At 41.7% G+C, this 21,906-nt stretch overlaps 1 protein-coding gene across 7 annotated transcripts in view; it reads right to left on the bottom strand.

The window, feature by feature from the left end:
* Positions 1–363: 363 nt before the first annotated feature.
* The window catches only part of RBFOX1 (RNA binding protein, fox-1 homolog (C. elegans) 1), a 1,551,452-nt gene continuing 1,529,909 nt past the window's right edge, over positions 364–21,906 (bottom strand). For 3 of the 7 annotated variants that reach the window (XM_012647564.1, XM_012647568.1, XM_012647563.1), the window contains 2 exons: positions 4,693–4,768; positions 364–3,137 (listed from right to left, as the gene is read on the bottom strand). In XM_012647564.1, the coding sequence (XP_012503018.1) occupies positions 3,015–3,137; positions 4,693–4,768 (199 nt within the window). In that variant the 3' untranslated portion in view covers positions 364–3,014. Of the gene's footprint in view, positions 3,138–4,028; positions 4,323–4,692; positions 4,769–16,154; positions 16,208–21,906 lie in introns of those variants that run through there. The other 4 variants (XM_012647565.1, XM_012647567.1, XM_012647566.1 and 1 more) reach the window with 4 other exon arrangements.

Here is a 21,906-nt window from a genome sequence, read left to right as displayed (position 1 = left end):
CATATATTCATTTATTTGAAATACACAATTTCTTGTCATTTTGTTTTAAACCGAAGATTGACATTTCCATGCTGGGGGGATAGCTAAGCTTAGTTCAATTTCTTTCTTAAACATTCTGGTTAGTTCCACTGACTTCCTCAGAAAGATGAGCAAGGAAGAGAAGCCCTCTGAACCAGAAAACCCAGGCACCTGCAGGAGGCACCTGGGTGCTGGTGGGTGGGGCAGTCTACCACTCACCTGGGCAGTGCCCACCCCGCACCCCCTGGTGGGCACAAACGCGGTCGCTTGTGCGGATCACGAATCTACCCCCTGAAGAAACTCACTCACAGAAGCAAAAGAATTCAGAACACCAACTCACATATACCTTTTCAGACTAAGCTTTTATTTTTTTGATATTACAAACCAGTTTTCTTTATTCACAAACCACTGTAAGTGATATAAACACTAATTTCTAAAGACAGATATACACATTTTTCTGGGTTTGCAGATTGCGTGATGTGTGTGTTAAGAAGTCACTATATGCCACACATGATATTAATCTTTTTTCCATAATTCATAATAGCAATAGTTATTTAGATAAATGAAAACATTCCAAATAATTACTGTTTAAAAAAATCCAAAATGTTTGTTTACATTTCTGACATACATTTTAAAATGACTTATTGGCATCTTGGAGGAGTGCCTAGACAAAAGATTCTGTAACATCAGTTGGCACCCACTTGCTCTAAATGATTTTATTAAAACTACACACAGTCATGGGGGAAAGTACAGCTCATTGATGAAAATCAAAACTGCAAATGAATTTTACTTTAACCAACACAGTAAGAAGTCTATGTTTGTGATTCCAAACACAATGTAAATTCTGGATTTTGAAATCTGAGGCAATTGAGAGAAATCTATGTATTCTCCCTTAGCCGCCTGTTCCCACTCTCTTTCTCCCCTCCGGAGTGGGATGCCACGGCATCTTAATGATGTATTTCCTTTAAGAACATCAACCAGGCACCCACTGTCATAACCTCGTTTTCCAGGAGGGGGAATGAGAATGTCTGTCTTGGTGATGCCATAAAACACCCCCTTGCCCCTCCCCTCCCCCACCCAAATTAGTTTGGTGAAAAGAACATTTTATATGCTTCTGGCTTCTAAGCAGTTTCCCCCCCTTTTGGTTTTTTTTTTCTCTTTTTAAGAGAACGATAATCTGTCTTAGATATCGAAGCTACAGAAACTTTGTTTTCAAATCTCGTGAAACTTTATTGATGGTTTAATATCCAACTGATCTTACGGCATGCACATAGGATGACAAGAGAAAGCTGGATCACAAACACTTTTTTTTTTTTTCAGTTTTGTTTGGTTTTGTTTTAAAGCAGAGTTGTTACAGCGGATTGGCAGGTTCACAGCGGTGAGTTGATAACTAAAGTGCAAGCCGTAGGGCCTGCACTGTACACATGAGGATTTAACTATGGCAGCAAAACTACTCGGGGACAGCTTGCTGCTGTGTTTTTTATTTAAATACAAAAACAGGAAGACCCGTGACAGATACCCCAACTCAGGTTAACTTGTAAACAGGACAACGTGGAAAGAGTCCAAACAGAGTAATACAGACAAACTGCAATTTTTCGGGTGTGTCGCTCTGGCCCCGCAGCCGAGAAAGGTGGGGCGGGACTTTGTTCTTCGGAGATGAAGAAGGTGGATGTACTTTTTTTTTTTTTTTGCTTCCTTCTGACAAATGTCCTGGGCCTTGCAGACAGAACTATAGACAACTGGTTTGAGATAGTCCTTGGGCAATGGGGGCAGGTGGAAGGGCAGGCTCTCACAGACCGAAAAATTGCAGATTGCTCACACAACGCAGTCATGTTTGAAAAAGTACCAAGCTGATGAAAATACCATGATTATCTCTACTCAATGATTGCAATACTTGTAAAATGCTTCTATAAATCCGAATATGATTATCATTGTAATTCCATAAAAATTATACGTCTGTCTCTAACAGTTGTTCTACTTAGGCTAAAACTAAAGCTTCATAGACTGTTTCTAGAACTTAACAACTCCACTGCACAGATGTAAATTTTATACATTTTTTTTTTAACTGGTACAAAGAATTTAAGTTTTTATTACTTTCTTTTTTTGGAAAAAAAGAAAAAAATAGAAACAGTGCTTTTTATCACCTTTTTATTAATGTTATTTTTTTTCCCTCCCATAATATAAAAGTCAGCAATGATATCAATAATTTATTATACTGGAAGAAATATAAAAAGAATGCTTGTCGATGGCCTAACTAGCAGGGTTTTTTTTTGCCTAAATAACTAGCGGCTGGTTAAGAAGCTGAATACTGCCGGGTGGAATGGTTTAAAGGGTGGGTTTGCACAGCTTCATTAGACTCGGTTGCACAAGTGCTACTAGAAGCACCCCCTTAACAACATAACCTTTGGCTTGAACTGGCAATGAGTAACTTAGAACCGTTGATACATGATTGTTGGTGCAGTGGGTCGTTCAGATTCATCAGTTACTACATTTTTTTTTTCTTTCAGCCAAACCCCAATTCCAATCCCCTAAGCCCCTCCCAACCTCCCCTTTCGCAAAATAAAATAATGCAGATGCAGGAAAAAAAAAAATGACTACTATAGTCACTTACACTCTTCCCAAACAGCTGATACCCCCAGTACCTTAATTTTCAGCATATATAATTCATTTACATAATATAGCACTCTGGATATGGCCCTAAACCAGTTTTTTTTTCTTTTCATATCTAGCATCTCTCTAGATCAACCACAAAAACTCCTACAGCCAGCAACCAAACTATGGAACCTTCAGAAATTAAAGACCCACAATATTAAAATACACAGAACAAAATATCTGAGGTATAAGATAAAAAATGTAATTTTTTCCTCTTTTTATTTTTAATTTTTTTTTTTTTTTTTAGAGTCGCTAAAATGATGCACTACTGCATGTATTGCAATACTCAGGCCTCGGAAAGCTTCCTTTCTCCCCACATTGGAAGGTTTTTATGGTTTTGTCATTTAGTATGGAGCAAAACGGTTGTATCCCCCTCGGTATATACTAGCCTGCAATGAAGAAAGAACGAGACCCACATCATCAGCATGGCTCCTAGTCTTGGCATCAGTCAAAGGTGCAAAAGCATTCTGAAACAAAGCAATTTGAGGGGTGTGTTTTTTACATTTTCCTTTTGCAACATGTGGATCATCAAAAAGACTAATGTGAAAAATAGACACTCAAAACCAACCAAAATGGGGGCACCCCCTACCCATCCCAGGTCATTCTCGGAGAACTAAAGATAGGGCCAGTCCTGACCTTCCCCAATAGCTCCTTATAAAGCAACTCCCTGTCAGACCTAATCCTGTTAAGCCAGTCCTCTTAGCTAAAAGGACTCTTGACACAAGCTGGACAATGGAAGGATTTGCACTGTCTCATTTTGTTTGTTTGTTTCTTGGATTGATTAATTAACCCTATGTTCCCTTGGGGGAAGCTCGATCTACACTCTAGGTTGAATTTAGAAGATTTACTGAATGTAGTAATTCAACTCTCCTTTCCAACACATTCCTCAAACGGACGAGGTGTTGAAGCAGAGTTGCCGACCGCAAAGTCGGGATGAAAATTTCAATCTACGTCTTAGCTTGACTTGGCTCAGCAGTCTGTATGGAATCTGATCTTGAGAAGGGAGTTGTACAGAGGAACTGCTTGATGTAATTAAGCTTGTGCAAAACAATGTTTCCAAATCGTCGTTGAATGTCTATGACCAAGCTCCAGGGAATTGTCTGGCCATGGCTTTAAATGGCTATGAGGTGGTGGCACTTAACTATTTCCTTTTCCTAGAAGTATTGGCGATTCCAATGAATGCCTTGGGGGATTTATTTGTAGGATAAGGACTGATATTCTTGATCCAAGCAGAAAACTGCATGCCAAAGCTTTGTAATGATTGCATATGCTTTTCACGTGATGGGCACGTCTTACTGTACTGAAGAGTTTTAGTGCATAGAAGTTTGAACAAGTACAGGCAAATTCACCCCGCCCTTACCACCCATTTTTGCCCTCCCCCCTCCCCTTCCCCAAACAAAAACCCAGACCCCCAAAAGAAAAACAAAAGACAACCCCCAAACCCAGCTGATTCCTTCTAATTTCTTATGTACTAGGTACACACACACACAGTGTGCCCCTTTCTCTATTTTCTTTCCTGGGCGACTATGACTTTAAACATGAATTGTAATAGGGGAGGAGAGGCAGTCAGATTCTCAGCTGCCTGACAGCAGAGGCCTGGAAGTGTGCAGCTTAGCTCCTCTGAAGTCTGTGCTGGGGCTGGAACCTTGGGGCTATGTGAATGAGCAGCAAGGGAGGGAAAAAAAAAAGAAAAAAAAAAGTTCTGCATTGACACTGCATTCTGTTAGTGATGGATTTAATTATCAAAATGACTAATTATTCCATTAAGGTAAGTGCTCCGCTAGGTGAGACTTGCAAAATTAGAAATATAATAACTTACATGCACTACATTGCCAAGAAATTAAGACATTTATCAAGTTTACTGGGAGGATTAATGTGGCATTTTAGCTGCTGTTAGCACAAGAGACAAATTCAATTACGGGAAAGTGAGAGGACATCAACCGTCAACCCATACTAAGGTCCCAGCTGGGGGAAGGGAAGGGAAGCAGGAAGAAGTGAGGACGAGGAGGAGCCAGTACTCACCATGGCACCAACGCCGTAGGTGGGGGCTGGAGCAAGTGCGTGGTGGTAGGGGTCGGCAGCATAAACTCGTCCGTAACTGAAAGGAAAACATAGGTGAAGACGAATCCGTAACATGCCATTATAAGGTAAAGTAATGATAATCATAAAATCCAAAACACCAAGGCAGTGTAGAGGGGGCCCTATTTATCTTGGAATAAGAAACAAGAGAAAATTTCGTCTGTGCACAATGCACTTCTTTTTTATCCATTTAACGTGGCTGGTCGTATTGGTATGTTTAACATACACACACATATATATATATTCCCTTCCCACCATAATGCTTTTTCTACACTGCTCATGCAGCTACCTCAGAGACTGAGATAGGCAAAGAGAAACAAGTTGAAAGAGTGGTCTTAGGAAGCCCAGTGCCCCCAGAGGATATGTTAATGCTCAACGGAGATTGGCTTTTCCTCCTGATTTAGCTGTTGCAATCGAGAAAAGAAGGAACAAAAAAGGGGAAAGCAAACCGGCCGGGCAAGTTGGGGCCAAAGGCCTAAAAAGGGAAAAAAGAAAGGGAATTGAAAGAAAAAAACCCTGGAAGGGCCGGGGGAACCCCCCCGACCCCACTCAAGAGTTAGAGATTTGCTTTGGGGCCTCTTACCCCCGAACTGCTTCCTCCTCTACCTGTGGCCAGGTTCTGGGAAGGGAGGCGTTCGAAGAAAATATATCCTAGTGACATTTACTCATCTTCAAATTTTTCTATCTCTGCTGTCCTCCTCCCTCCACTGCCATGGCTTCCAGCATAGGTTTCAGAATGAAAAGGAAGAAGGGATAGAAACCAGATGCACTGGGAGTCTGGAACTGAACATCGCCGCCAATCAGAAATTAGGGTTCAGAGGTTAAGGTCGCTTGCTCAAGTTCACAGCTCGAGATAGAACTGAGCCTCGACTCTCTCGGAGCAATTTGCATGTGTGTTCTCCAGCATTGTCTGTACTGCTTTGACCTGCCGGATATTTTCTTGGAGGTGGTTTAGAACAGGGCTGTGTTGATACGGATCAAAGCTGAGAGGCAATCTTAGGTTCGGTTCTCTGGAAGCTGAGCTTGAATGGAGTTTCGTGTGCAGGTGATTTATGGAAGAGGTGCTCTCAGGAGGAGAGACACAAGCAGGTCAGAGCGAGGAAAAGATAGGCAAGGATGTGGTCTGAGCTGACGAACAGCTTCAGCCTGATGCTGTGAGAGTTTCACACCACAGTCAGCCCCGCCCGACTCTGAAGCAAGTGGTTTTAAAGCCCCTGTAAGTTAAGCATGTGCCGTGAGCTTTCCTGAGGGGCGGGGGGGCGCACCGCTGAGTGGAAGTGGTTCCCTTTGGCAGAGGGCAATTTTCTGGAGAAGGGAGCAGCTGTACTCCATTAGCAACCAATACTCACAGCAGCTGGGGGATGAATGCACCAGCTACGCAGTGGGATCTGAGCGGCTTTTCAACAGCTCTTGACTCTGCCTTTTTTGTTATTTTTTTAAAGAATGGAGGAACAAGGCAGGAAGAAATGGTCTGTCTGCACTGTCAGCCTTGATCTTACTCCCATCCCTTATAGTCCAATTTGCATGTGCTTATCCCTTGCCTTCCTGTCTTTTCCCCAATCTTGTTTCCTCCTCACATCTTCTTTCTGTGGTTGGTGAATAGCGGCCAGGTCTGCCTTGGTCGCTCATGCCATGGAGTGTGGGGAGGGAAGCTGGGTGTAGGACCACCTTCTAAACTCAGACTCCAAGTTATACCCCCCCACCCAAAAAAAAAACAAATGATAGTACCAAGCTTGCGCCGGGCACATCCTCACTTCAAAGGGGCACTGAGCTCAAAGAATCTAGCTGAGGCTTCCAGCATCATCCTGGTGTTCTCCTGAACCTCAGAAGCAGTGATGTGAGTGGAGGTTTCTCTTCTGAGGCAAATCTCTCAGCGAAGCTAAAGAATAGTCAACCCCAAGGCAGAGGGTGTGTGGGGACAAGGATGATAAAGTTTTTGAAGACATAATATATTCGTGGAGGTTGCTCATGAGATCTGGGTCTCTGCTTGCTTAACTAGAAGTGGATACTAATAGGGGTAAGGAAATGATATACAACTCTGTCCTGGGTCTAGAGAAAAACCTGTGAATAGGGTTATTGTTAATGCACTTTCATTTGGCAAACGTGGTTACATGAATAGGACATAAACTGCAAAGGCAAACTGAAAATCTTTCTTTGGGAATTTATTAAGTGAGGCCATGGCATAGTGTTCCTTCAAAATGAATGTGAACATCCAAATTGAGGACAATTTTTTAAATTTGGGGACAGGTTTTACTGTGGCAATAATTTCCTTTTTTGGGGTGACAACATACTGGTAGTCTGAAGGTATTTAATGAAAACATAGCCCCCACCTCTTCCTACTGCATACTTAAATGGTACATCCTTATTGGGCTATAACACTGGGCATTGTTTCAACCTTCGTGGAAAACCCAAGGTAATAATTTGGCAGCATTCTCTTCCAAGGCAGAAGGAAAATACAGCAGCACTGAACTAGTCTTCGCAAATGAGCCAGGCTCCTTTTCTCCTCAGGGTGACCTCTACCTTCAGAATCCGATGGTTTTATTATGATTAATAAATTTCATTTCCACAGAGGAAAAGGGACCATGTCAGCTCAAACTGAAAGCAAGGAGGCTTCTTTTCAAATGCTAATTTCTAAACACGCCCTTGTGTGACACTACAATTTAGACACAAGGTTATTAGGGAAGATGGGGACTGGAGCACTATTTTCGCAGCAGAAATGCCAGGCGCGTCAGCAAGCTGATGTCCTCAGAGTTGGCTGAGCACAGCCCAAAGGCAGAGCAGTGATTCCCTGGGACCTCAGTGGGAGTGATGGTTAAATGTCATAGGATGGCCGTGCTGGGAGCTGACCTGCCCTGTGCTCATCCTCCAGCCATCCCTGGCCAAGGGAGGGGGGTGGTGGGGCAGTGCTACAATCAGGCCACGATGTTCTCTATGTCCCCACATCCCATCCATGCACACCATAAACCCCTAGTAGTTCATCAAAACCAACTTAGCCTTACATCTCACTTCCTTTGGTCAACTCTTACCCCTTCAAACCAACAGCCATTTAAACATTTATCAAATCTCTCAAGTCTATCTGCCCATCCATACATCCTTTGTCTCTATCCATCTAAATATAGATCTAGATAAGTCTAATCCTATCACTTCCCTGATTAAAACCCTTCAATGGTTGTTTTCCCTTGACCCCGGAATAAAATCCAAACTTGCAGGAGTTGCCTCTGCCCCTCTCTCCATCCTCATCTTCCTCTTCAACCTGCACCTGTCATCCTTTGTTTCAGATCAAATGCCACCTCCCCAGAGAGATGCCTACTTCTCTGACTGCCATTTCTTAAGGGCTATCTCCAACCCTTCAGGTAAGATGGAAAAATCTTTAATAATTTTATTTACTTATCTACCTCTGCTGTAATGAGAGCTCCATGGGGGCTGGGTCCGTTCTGTCTAGTGCAGGGAGGACACTCGCACCCATCCCTAGGATCTATCACTCAGTAGAAAGATTCTTTCCGGTGCACTTTCTGATGATTCTGGGTTGGCTGCACCCAAACTAGCTTTGCTCGCTAGTTAGCCACACCTTTCAACTGTCACGAGACCTCACCTTTTTGACCTTAGCAACAAGTTAAAACCAGAATGTAACCAGGGGCGCCGGGGAGAGCCAAGGGCTTGGGGTGAGGGGATGCAGGTTTGAGTTCTGCCTTTATAATGTCCTTGGCTCCTGTGGGTCAGGCAAATCTCCTTCTCTGAGCCCTCGCAGATTAGGTGCATGAAAGGAAAGCCATCTACATATATAGGAGATTATGATACACAGCTTCTTACACGGTATTTCACAGACTAATCCTGACCAGACTTTTAGTCTGTAGAGGCAACTGCGAGAGTCTTTTCTAATATCCCAGGGAGCTCTAGCAATCAAATTACAGGTGCTTTTAGAGTCAAGATGTGTCTAATTTGTCAGTTATAGATGTAGTTTAAATTGATATACTTGAACTTAAGCTTATGTTGAATGGGAAATATGAATTCGTGTTTGTTAAACGGCTTTGTCCACTGAGACATGTAAATATTACTTTTTATTAACATCTTCTAAATCTAGTTGAAACAAGTGGGATACTAATGAGATACAATAGGTCGTGTTGTTACCCTACACTAGGTTTTAACAGTCACATGATAATTGAAATATAGAGAGTAAAATATAGTTAAGAGCTTTTATGCCCCTGAGAACTTTTATTCTTCAATTGCAGCAAGAAGGTGCACAGACAAGAACTGCAGAGTATGCATTCACAATGGGATGTCTCAATGAGTGGCCCAGTGGTTCTAACAATGTGCTATTTGCAGAGCCATGGTTCAGTTAGGGCCTGTTTCTTTCACTTTTCCACTCAATGGTCCCTGTGTCCACCCTGGGTGGGTCAGTCCAAGGTAGACAGGAAGAAGTGATTCTCATCCTGCCCAGATAGTCATCCTATTTCATCACATGTTTTTTAAGGACCTTTCCCAATGGCCTTTTTAAAGAAAATACAATACTTTGGTTTGCATTGTTACTGGTTTAATTACTGATAAGTTGTTTATTCCCCACCATCCAGAGGGCATGCATCTAGAATACATATTTGCTTGGCTATGACATTACTTCCATCCTGATCCAACAACAAAATCAATCCATTTCCGATCATATAGGTGTTATAGGCATTTATGCTTTCCAACTCAACCATTCCATATACTCATCAATGCAGTGACATAGACTGAGCTGCCACAGTCCTAATGAAAGAGCCCCAGGGCTTCTGAAAAAGCTCTTGGCCATTTTGCTGTTGTACAATCTGACAGGTCCCCTCAGCTTGTGGGATTCCCACAGAGATCTTTCAAATTCCTGGCTTGGGACACCTGAGCAGATTTCTGAAATGAACAGTCAGTCTCTTACCTTTATACAAGTAAACATCTATCAGATGACACAAAATGTGCAGGGTGTAAAGTCTCCGTTTTCAAAGCCCATAACTTTCAGGCTCTAAGGTCTGGGCCAATACTATGTGCAACAGTGTGAGAAGACAATGACCAAGATTTGGGAGGATTCCCATGACCTCAGGCTACACATCCTGGTTTGCTGTAATAGGAAAGAAAAAAAAACCTCCCAAATATATTAAGATGAGAACTACTTGGATATATTTGAAAAGACTTGAGAACGGTATGAGTTCTGGGCCTCATATCTCAGTGGGTCAGTTATGTTCACTACAGGAATACTCCTTTGTGACTACTGTAGCCTCCTCCTAGTTTTACTTTTACTCTGGGCAATGACTTACACAGCTGTTGGCCATGGGGGTGACCAAGCCCTTTAACAGAACTAGTCTTGTAACCGTAAACACCTAGAAAACAGCTCCAAATACAGCAAAACCTCTAAAAGAGACACAAAGAGAGACGACAACCTGGAATTGGCTCTGAAATTTCTGACTGTGATTTCTGCTCACTTCCTTAGCTTGCCCCATGATTTTCCCCCCAGGAAGCAGGATGGAAAGCATCTTCAGCTTCTACAGGGAAAGCCACTGAACTTGCTTATGCACAAGGATCCTGTCACACATCAATCCAACTCCTAAAGGCAAAGACCTTTTACCCATGGCAAGCAGATGGCATCCTCCGCTCTGTGCCTTCTCAGTGTGGCTGAAAACCTTGTCTTGTTCTGAATCCCAACAGAGCAGATGTGAGGTAAGAACCTTGATTCTGGATTCATCAGAGCAGGGTCGCAACCCCTCCCTGGGAGTTGGGAGGGCACTGCATGTCCTGCTGGGGAATACGCGGTTTCCCTGCTCTGGGAGGCCACCTCCCATAAAAGACCTAGAGGCACATTCTTTGATGCAAAACTCGAAACTACCTTCCCTCTTAGAAAACGTTTCATTTTTGTGTCTACTACTGCTGTACCACAATCACTAAGAAGTTCCCATTGTGCTTTGAAATCGCCATGACACCCTGCCTAACCCGCATAGGGGGATGGCGGGGTGTTTCTATCCCTCTCCAGACCGGGGACTCAGCATTGCAGGGGAAGAAGATGACAAAAGGGGCTCTGCATTTGTAACAAATTTCTCCAGGTGAATTTTTATGGACTCCTCTAAAATTTGAGACCCACTGTTCTATTTAATTCTGCACTGATACAGCACTTTTCCACTCAGGCTAATTCAGACGTACCTAGATATCTTTAGCAGTTTACTTGTAAAAATTAAATATCTTTTTTATATTGTTATTGCATGTAACATAACTTGGAACTGTGTTTTGTCCACAGTAAGCTCTACAATAGATGGGATTGCTACTGAAACAAAGATCCTTTGATTATAGGCTCCCTCAGCACCCTGAACTTCCCCTATTATAATAACCATCACACTGTATTGGAAACAGACCAATTAACCACAAATCAATTTGCTGCATGACAACCTTGCTGAATAATCAGATCACCAACACACCAGGAAGACAATTAGATGAGACTTGCCAAAGGATCAATTAGAAGAATGGCCAATCTGGAAATTTCTTCTAAATATAATGCAGTTTTGTGTGCAGGCTCAGAAGTAGGGATTAAAGGGTGGAAGAGGGGGTCGGGGCACCCCACCCCCCCCATGCCCCTGAACTGGCTGCATATTGCCTCTGATAATTACTTCGTAAACTGCATAGCAGCCTGTCCCATGGGGGGGCAGCAGATGGGTTCATTTGGCCAAGGCCTTTTCACAGACTGCCCCCGCCCCCATGGCCATGTCCAATATTCATCAGGAACTAGGAATGTGGCCCCAGCCTGGCTTCTCTGATCACCACTCTGGGTCCTGGCAGGGAGCAGGCTTTGCTGCTGGAGAGGGTCCCAGCCTACACCTGCCCCCCCCCCCGCCCCCAAGCACACACATACTGCCTGGGGGTGGGGAGAGGCTGGGACCTTTCCACCTTGGATTTTTGTGGCAAAAAACAACTGGTTCAAACTGGTGGTTTTCAGGGAATAGGTTATTTGATTTTTCAGCAAAAAAAGAGACATTTGGCAAATTGACCTAGAATACACTTTGTCTGTGCAGCCACCCATCTCCCTTAATGCAAAACATGCTCCCTGAAACCAGGCATCTCCATCCCTACACCTGAGCCAGTGCCCAGCACACGAGAGCACTAACATACATCTGCCGTCTGAAGGGGACGACTTTAAGAAACCTCCAGTGGAACAACCATTAGAGAACCGTCCAGTGTGCTGCAGTCCCCTCGAAATGTCAACCATGTCCTCCAACTCACACGTACTAGTGTTCCAGAAGCAAGACAACACAGCCGGAGAAAGCAGAATTCCTTCTGGAGGCAGAAAGTCAATGTTCCAAGGTCAGGGAAATAGCAGGATGTGTGGGGACAGTGTGACCCAGTGGAAAGAGCTTTGGTATCACAGGGACTCCAGTGTGACTGCAGAAAAGTTACCAAACCTCTCTGGCCCTGAGAATACTTTTTTTTTTTTTTCCACTTTTCAAAACAGAGATGATAACACCTACCCCATTCAGCTGTTATATATACCCACACACATATATATATATATATAATTTATCACACTTGCTAGCACATGGAATTTGCTCGATAAATAACAGCAACTTATTACACCTTGAGCAATTCAGCAAAGCCTTGGCACGCCACAGAAATAACTGATATACCCTTAGAGCAAGAGAGAGGGAGTGGACATTTAACACAGCCTGGATCTTGCACATTTCTAATCTGCCAGCATATCCTGTTTGTTCTTCCATCAAAATACAGCTCAAAGACAACCGCATCTCAGCAACCCATTCCATAGCCATCTGCAGCTGTCCCGAGAGGCAGTGGTCACCCCTCTCGGGACAGCTGCAAGAGCTTCCCAGTTGGTGCCCTTTCTTCTGCTTCTGCAATATTGCAGGCTGATCTCCACAAAGCAGTCCAACTGATCATTTAAAAAAATAAGTCAGATCATACTCGCCCTCCAACACCATCCTATCACACATATTTCCCATGGCCTCCAAGTCCTAACTTGCTCTGACCCCTGGATACCTCCCAGATATTATCTCTAAAATACTCACCTGTACGCCTATGCTCTGGTCACACTGGATGTCCTACTCCTGGAAACCTCAAGCATGCCTCAACCACAGGGCCTTTGCACTTGCTGCATGTTACCTGGCCCACGTCTTCACTTTATTCAGGTCCCTGCTCAAATATTAACTGCTCCTAGAGGCATTCTATGATCACCAAGTCCAGTATAAAATAACATCATATTCTACTTTCTATCCCTTCCCTGCTTTTTGATTCATTACAGCTATTGCATAACTTCCTATGCAAGCATATACTTATTCATATACAGGGTTTGGGATCTGCTGTCCGCTAAAATGGAAGCCCTTTCTTTGATGGAGGGCTTTCTCCTGACTTATTTACTACTATGTTCCCAGGTCTTAGAATAGTTCCTGATACACAGCAGTGATTCAATAGATATTAACCAACTGACATGAATTTCCAGCCACCCATCAAAATAAGTAACTTGCTTTTCAACTTCCATTCTCACACAAGACCCATCTTCTACCACCACTACAATCCCTAGCCCATCCTGGAAAAGTCCTAAGGAATCACAGAGGAAGGAAGACCTCCAGTCTACAAAAAAGGAAAAATCATTTTCCCCCCTTTGCTATATCTTACAGAATCCAATTCATCACAGGTTCTTAATGTTACAGAATGAGAAACTATTCAAGTGTGCAAGGTGGACACCCAGGTGGTGTTCTGCCCTGTGGTTAAAAGGCCAGACTCCAGTGATACCCAAGACAGCACGTGTCCCTCAGGAGCAACCGAAACAAACACAAAACAATGAATACCATTGTTCAAGCAACTGAGTAAGAAAAATGTCCCTGTAAATACAGTCTCATAGGCCACAAATGCTAATGAAAACCACTGATGTGGCTAGCAAAAGCAAAATAGACATTTTGGCATTCACTACAGAAGAATCCCAAGTACAAATCATCACTTTTCCTTGGCGAACTGAAAGAAAAATCCTGAAGTGCTATTGTTTAATGATTTTCATCTCACCATCTCCACTCTAAGCCACAGACAAAACTGGCCAGGGCATGCATCCACTGTTGGCAGCATTGTGACAGTAATGTGTTTTTATAAGAATTTCAGATATAAAAGCCATCAAGCCCCCAAACTAAGATTTTAAGCATCTTGTTGATTTCTTTCTCCACTTAAAAATACAGAACTTGCCTTTTGTCAAATCCTGATGTCCAGTAGATACCAGGAATCGATAGACCTGCCCTACGGAGTGTTGGTTTTTATAAGGTGAGAACTCCTGACAACTGTGCTGTTTCGAATGTGGGCTGGGGGTACACTGGGTTTTTCCAACATGTAGGAAATGATGTCCTAGAAGACTTTCAGTGAAACCAGGAGTCATGACCTTTGTTGACCCAGCGGTTCTTATTTTTCATTTTCACTCTACGAGGAGGGTGGATTGGCTGGAAGATAATCTGACATTTGATTGATATGGGTGTCTTCTTTTTCATGCTTGATTCAAAATTCAGAGTTCAAATGGAACCTTATGAAGCATACAACATATTATTAATACGGCCATCAAAGGAACAGGGATCTCTCTCTCAATTTGAAATGTGATCGATAGCAATTCATTAAGAATTTACTCAGCAGCCATTCTAAATTAGATAAGGTAGATGGAAACGCTTGCTATACTCATGCAGACTTTCATTTTCTGTCGCTTCTTTTAGGAATAGTGTGTGCGGATCACTTGCTTACAAGGCAGGGTTTGTTAAGTCATGGAACGACATCAATACCTATCTACCTTCTAGGTTGTAACTTTTCCATGTGTCATCTGTGATGTCAAAATATAACCTAAGACACACCGGAACATGCACAGGGTTTAACAGGGAAGGTAGAAGCTTGGGAATACCAGCATATCCACAAACGACGCCTTTTAACATTTTAAAATCAACATTCTCTCCCATCCGTACTCCCATCCCAAGCAGGCTCTCCCTTTAGTTGCATGCATCATTCTACTAAGGCTCTGAACACGTTAAATGACTCTTGAATCCCAGAAACATTCACCTGCCACTCCTAGCAATGCAATTAACCATCACCCCTCTACTATTAGCATTAGTGAAGGGTTAAGGATGTCGCCACCTCTCACAGTGAGAAGCAGAGATACTTGGATCTAGGGGTTAAGCAGGAGTGGAAACAGGGCATCATCAAAGGGGTTTTATAGAAATAGAGTATGCCATTGCTTTAAAATGAGAGCATGCATACCTCTTGAACTCACCCGGTAAGACTTGAAACCCATGTAAATGCTGAGACCAACTATATAAATAAAACTGACCCTGCCTTTTAGAAAATAGAAGGCTGGGAGCACGTTCCTAGCTCTCTGTCCTCCCTTTCATTCTTTGTCACCAAAGACTCTAACGGGGTGTGAAGCATTGGCAAATAAGCCTTCCTTTACTGCTGCTTTGGTAAAAGGTAGCAGACTAGTGTCTGTCTGTAAGGTTCAGTTGAATGTGCATGTTTTTGAAGGTCATGACACGCTCAACTATACAGGGATGAGCGGTAATGTCCTCCCTCATTGGCTGAAAGCAAAACATTGGCAAGATATCCTGGTAAACCCTTTGGTCCTAATTTAGGCTTAAAAACCAAAACTAAAACAAAAAGGAGAAACAAAAGAAATCTGGTGTTAGTTAAGGCACTCACCTATCTTGGCATTTAATCAAGTAATCCCATGCTAATAAAAGTTCAAAGTTAACTGTTCTGAACCACATCAAAGCAAAAAGACAGGCGTTATTTTGATGGACACATCATGCAACTATGCAATTTGCAATGTCCTGGTCTCAAAAATGAAAGACTTTGTCTCTCTAAGTCCTGCTACTTGAGACATGTTTTAAGAGAAAGCAAATAGAGGATCTTTAGCTAATAGAATGAAGATCCCCTTCTTAGGAGACAGAGATAATTATATTCCCTAATGCCTCTAGCTTTATAGATTCAGTCTTTTACAGCCTATAATATTCCATAAAGATTCCAAATAATTCACATATCAATCTCTGTGAACCCAGACATAATACATCAAAAAACACGGAAGTCACACATCTGTGTACCTAATCTCCCTGTTTGGCATTTTACCATAAATGCACTGATTATACCATGAGATTTATATTGTGGATTCATCCAACACAGTCTTACTTTTCTGGCCCATGTATTATTAAAACCAGAAATAAAACATCAAAGTTAGCAAAACGCCTAACGTCTTCTTATATGGCAGAGCCTGAAGGCTTCAGCTATACTCTACAGATATATGATCTTTTTTTTTTTTTTTTTATTTCTTAACTAAACTTTCTAGAGTGACCAACTGCAGCATGTGAAGAAGAAGGAAAAAAAAAAAAAAGGATATTGAGACTTGGATGGATGCATCAAGAAGTAGCAATGTTTGTTACCTGCAGAGGTGTTACAAGAAATTTCATCTGCTGCAACGAAGACGAACTGATTTCTGGAAGAGAAGATAAAATTCACAATACTGCTCGCTCAGGGGGGAATGTGCTCTCTGCCAATTGGTTTGATGTGTACAGATGAGGGGAGGGAGGGGGCTGCGTTTGAATGGAGGTCGCAAGGAAATGTGCTGATGTACCTTGGACTTAGAGAGTTTAGAAAGATCATGAAATAGGCATGCGGGGACCTCTTAAAGGAAATCATGGTGATGTCAGAATATGGACCATGTACAAGCTGTTGCACCGAGTATTAATACTGTGTGTTACCAAAACATCATGCCAGGATATGTTTCTAAAGCTAGAGCATTTCTAATTGTACTTATATGGATTTCTATGCTAAAAGGAGATTACATTAAAAAAATTATCATGGACTATCGATAAGGAAAAAGGGTATATATTACAGCTAACTAGGAAAATTATAAAATTCCAGACTTTATTATTACAGTATAATATCAAAAATTTTTCTAAAAGGAAAGAAAACCAAATGCTGTCATTTCAAAAAAGAATTTTATATGGTGCTGTGTTATGGATAATAATTTCCTCATCAAACTAGGCTTGCTATATAAAGAAGTTAAGAGAACTCATCAACTGAAAAAAAAAAATCCTGTCTTGCCAAATTATTTTTAATGATGCTGTATTGAAAAAGAAAATATAAAGGGAAAATGCTATTTTACTTTGATTTAGTAAACCCTGAAAGATAATAAAACTCTCTTAAGATGTTTCCAGCTGTGACAGTTCCACGATGTAATGTGTTCTAATTCAGAGGTACCGTTTATTTCTCTAGAAATAAGAATGTCTATGTCAGGGAGATTATAAAAACAGCCCAATGAGGTTAGCTAGGCTCTTAAATGCCTCAACAGCAGCATTAGAGAGGCTTTGGGTTCTCATTTGTTAGATTTTACTGTGCATATAAATGCATTTTTTTTGGTCTTAGTGTGATTGATTGGTTTTGTTGAAATGTTTCAATGCTTCAAAAAGTATCTAGCGATTGAGCATTTCTTAAAACATCTTAAGAAAGTTTCACTGTTGCAAGAGATACACCCTGGAATATAAATGAAGCTGCCATTTGAATTTTACCCTAGAATTTAACATTCATTTGAAAATTCTAGTCATTTCCACACCAAAATCTAAACAAAATTATACATTCTGGGAGAGTGGTATTTTCTTTTTAAATGTTTTTCTTCTACATAACAAAAGTCACAACTAAGTTCATGTATCACCTTTCTTAAAACAATGCGTTCCTGTAGTTGGAATTTTGCTATCTTTTTGCTCTGACACAGATGTTTCGAACCCCATCAACATCTGGCTTCAGATTCCCTAGGTTTGAGGAGCAATAAAATTAATATCCCTGGAAACAAAGGAGATATTTTGGTTGGATATTTGTTTGGATTTACTCACCTTTGATGTACACAAGGGGCAGTAAGACATGGGCACTCCTAATTACAGGTGTGGTCTTTCACACGTACACCAAGTAAGTACTTGGAAGGACCTCTCTTGACACGGTGCCCACAAGAACACTACCATGACCAAGACTGGCAAGCTGATTTACCCAAAGGGGCCTTCACATAACTACGAGGCAGAGCTTAACTAGTTAGGCTGCTCTGTCCAATTCATACTCCCTAACCCTAGAAGATATTGCTAGCTTGTTTTCCATTTCTGTCTTTTCCCTAAAAAACTGTCCAGTGTGCTAAACATGAGGAAAGCCATTTGTAAGTAACCAGCACAGACATAAAATGGTGATTGAATAGGAAAACATTTTAAAATGTAACCTACAAGTATGATTATAAAGATATTAGTCCTGTTTTTTTAATTATTCCAGAATTTTATAATATATGATGGTGCCCTTGAAAATATGCTTTTTGAGACTATGCACTTAACTCTTAAGAAAAAAAAGCTACCATTTCTCTGTTTTCTTCCTTCCGTTTTTCTCTTTTTTGGTACCCTATATGTTTTGATTTTCTTTTCACCCACAGGGTCTTTATAATCCGTGAACAAGTTTCTGAACAAAACAGACTACTCCCTTTCACCCTCTTCAAAGCAGTTGGCTTGGATAACTTCTGACTATAAAATCAAATATAACTTCTGACTATAAAATCAAATCTACCTCAAAGCCCAAAGAGTTATCAATAGTGATATTTAAAAGATTATGTCATGGACTCTACAGAAATGCCAAAGGAGTTACATAAATGTTTATTTATTAATCACATAATCCACCCCATCACATCCCAGAAAGGTCACCATAAACAGCCAGAAAAGTGCCTTTCTATAGAGTTCATTAATTGCATGAATTCAACCTGTGTGACCACCCCTCCCTCTGAACTATGCGTTCATCGACTGACTATAAGTGCAATTAATAGGACATATCTGCCAAATCAGGGACTGGTTGGAGTGGCCTACGTGTCAGGCATTCTGGCAGAGTTCTAAGGCACAGATTTCATATTGGTGTCTGTATCAACTATGTCATGCCAATTTTATTTACAGTTGTTCCTCCTTACCTTGAACTTTAAGACAAATTACTTAGAAGGCCCATAAGTGGATCATCTATGACCCTCTCTATGAAGCCATTTACCCCAAATGACCAGAGAGAGAGATGATCAAGATTAATGATGTAGCTCGGAAGTCTGCTATTCCCAAACAAATTTAGGAAAACTGAAACGATCAGAGCAATGCAGGTGTGCTCTGCACAGTGTGGCCACCTTGCAGGAGGAGAAAGAAGGCTGTACCAGGGTCTGTGCCTTTCTGCTAACCCCTGTGCCATTTATTCTCAACACAGACCCAAGGATTTGAACTTCAAAATGCACCTGATTTTCAGCAAACTGGTTTGCTCCTTGGTTGTTGATGACAACGAAAGTCTGGCTGAGTAGTTAGCAACCTTGGTGGCAAATTGTAAATATTTGGTACACTTCTAAAATTTCTGGTGACCAGGCTACACTCAAAGCCAATTAAATGGAGACCCCTGTAAGTGGGTCTCAGGCATCACTAGTCGTTAAAGACTTCCAGTTGATTTTCAACGTGCTACTATTCTCAGTTTGAGAACCACCTGTCTAGTTGAATGGTTCCCACCTTGGCCAATCCCTGCATTCAGAGAGAGGTTCAAAGCGTGGTAACGGTGGGGCCTCACCCCTGTGGGTTCTGGTTTAACTGGTCAGGGTAGGATCTGGAACGCAGTAGTTTAGAAAATGCTCTTCAGGTGATTCTATCATGAGGCCACAGCTGAGAAGCAGTAGTATGGCACAAATGTAGAGTGGTAAGGGAGTTGAATCACTGAATTTACAGTAACTTTTGCTTCTTTTTGTAACTTCTATTTGGCCTCCAGGGAAACCTTGCTACTTAGACTTCTGAGGATGCAACCACAGCAACTTGATACTGTGTCCAGGAAAGGTTACTTTCTAGATGCCTGCTAGGAGAACTGACTTTAAACCTCATTCTGAAAGAGAAGCTGGCCCACAGTGACTATCATGTCACACTCTCTGTATTTGATTCCCCACCGCTTCCTCTTATTATACCATTTCCTATGGACTTACTCAAGATCATCCTTGTGCGAGTCTTTCCATTTTTCCTTCTGTGTCTGCATCTAATTCTATCTTTACCAATTCTTCCACCACTAACTCCTATTTTCAACCTCTCCTTCTACTCCAACATTTCTAAAACTTCACTGAAGAATCACTTCGAATACTTTCTTTTTAATTTTTTGCTCAGACTTTAGTGAGCATCAGATCACCTAGAATGCTTGTTAAAAGCAGGTTCCTGGGTTTTGACCCTGATCACCTCAATCGGAATTTCCAGGAGAGAGATCTGGTAATTTACACATTTAACAACAGCCCAGACCTGGCTATTTGACCAGCTCAAGGGGACACGACTGTCACTGTGCTCTAGAGAGCGGTGCACCTCATGAGGGAATCATGGCTACAGCTACTTCTTACCATGAAGTAGTTTGGGAAATCTTGCTGAGAAATCTGCAAGTTCATTCTCATTTTCTTTGCAAAGCTCACCTTTCCCAGGAATATTGTTTGACTTGGGAAGGCTTTGTGGGAGAAGAGAGAATTGCTAATTTATGAAAAATAAAGAAATGGTCATTGATCAAGGACAACGGAAAGGCTACGTTTGTCTCGACTCTTGAGAATGTTGATCGCAAAGGCTATACCTAACGTTGATTGAGCTCTTATCTATGTCGGGAAGTTGCCGAGTGTCATACCTATGTATTATTATTTTTTTTTTTTTACAATCCCCCTTTCCATCTCCATCTTTATAGATGAGGAAACTGAGGCACAGAAAGGTTGTATAATGTGAGCAAGCTGCTAAGTGGTGGTGGTGAAATGTGAACACAGTTTGCTTGGCTCAAGACCCTAAGGTTCTGCTTAGGAGCATTGGAGTCATTCGCCTACAGGGTATTCAGTCAGCAATGGGTGTGATGTCTCCATGGAGGAATTTCTTAATATTGCTCTGAATCTTCCATTCCTCTGAGACAAAATAATACAGTGGTTAGATTCCTCTTTGACTATATGATTGAGGTTTGAGAGAGGTAAGTATAAGTATGTTCTGCTTTAACCACAACTCCACATGATAGAATAGCATATGCCATGGTCTTTCTTTTTATTCTTATAGCGCCAGACTTCCTTATCTTTAAAGATGGTTTTCATAGGTCAACCATCTAGAATCTATATCTGCCTCAGCTGGTGGTACATTTAAATTAGTCCTACAGACCGCCATAGAACACTCTCATATTCCACTTTTTTCCTTAGGCTAAATCTCATCTCTTCGCAATCTTCTTCCTTCTAAAAATGACTCATGGCTGAATTCTAAGAGTCAATTAAAAATAGTAGCCAGCCCGTATTGCTGGAGGGGATGTGTGAAACTAGCTCTGAACTCACAGAGTGAAATTCTGGCATAGGCAAGTGGAAGGCCGGACGGTCAATGTTCCCTGCATGAAACATAATACTGGTTTTCAGTTTCATTGTTGACGATTCTGGGTCAATTCTCATTCTGTGGCCTCTCATTTCTGTTATATCACTATTGTTAAACAAAACCCGGGATCGGTATCATTCCTAGCAAGATTCTTCTTGTATCCGGTGCTCTGAATATTGAACCTAACGCACACGCACACAGACACACACACACACACACAGACACACACACACATACACACACATGCACACAGACACACACACACACACACATATACAGAGAGATGTGTATTTAAACCCCTCCAAGGACATCCACTAGAAAATTCCTATAACCCAAGAAGTTGGCCTTCTGGCCTGGTAGATTAGCCAAAATGCCCCCAGACAGCAGTGGGACAAAGTCATTCTACCTGTAGATTCAGGGGTATCTATTGGTTCTAAGGCAGAGGTTCTCAACCCTGACTGCCCAGCTAGGATTTTGTTTTTTAACAAAAAAGTTTCAGCTAGGATTTTTAAAAAATAACATACCAATGACCAGACCCATTCACCAATCATTTAAGTCAGAATCTTTGAGAGTGGTTCCCATGTACAGGTAATGCCTGAAAAGCCCCTCAGATGATGCTAACCTCTCAGCGTGGAGAGCTCATCTCTCAGTTTATGAATACTCTGAACATGTGTGTCCTGCTTTTGCAGGAAACAGAGACTTGTGTCTCCTGGGTTTAAAGTAAATGACACTAGTTTTAACATTTTATAATTATTATCAATGTTTTAATTATTGGTCATTATAATATATCCTAGTA

Source organism: Propithecus coquereli, unplaced genomic scaffold (assembly GCF_000956105.1).
Source record: "Propithecus coquereli isolate 6110/MARCELLA unplaced genomic scaffold, Pcoq_1.0 Scaffold27, whole genome shotgun sequence".
Taxonomy (NCBI): Eukaryota; Metazoa; Chordata; class Mammalia; order Primates; family Indriidae; genus Propithecus; species Propithecus coquereli.
The sequence above is the reverse complement of the archived record's forward strand: the minus strand, read 5'-3'. Positions and strand labels throughout refer to the sequence as shown.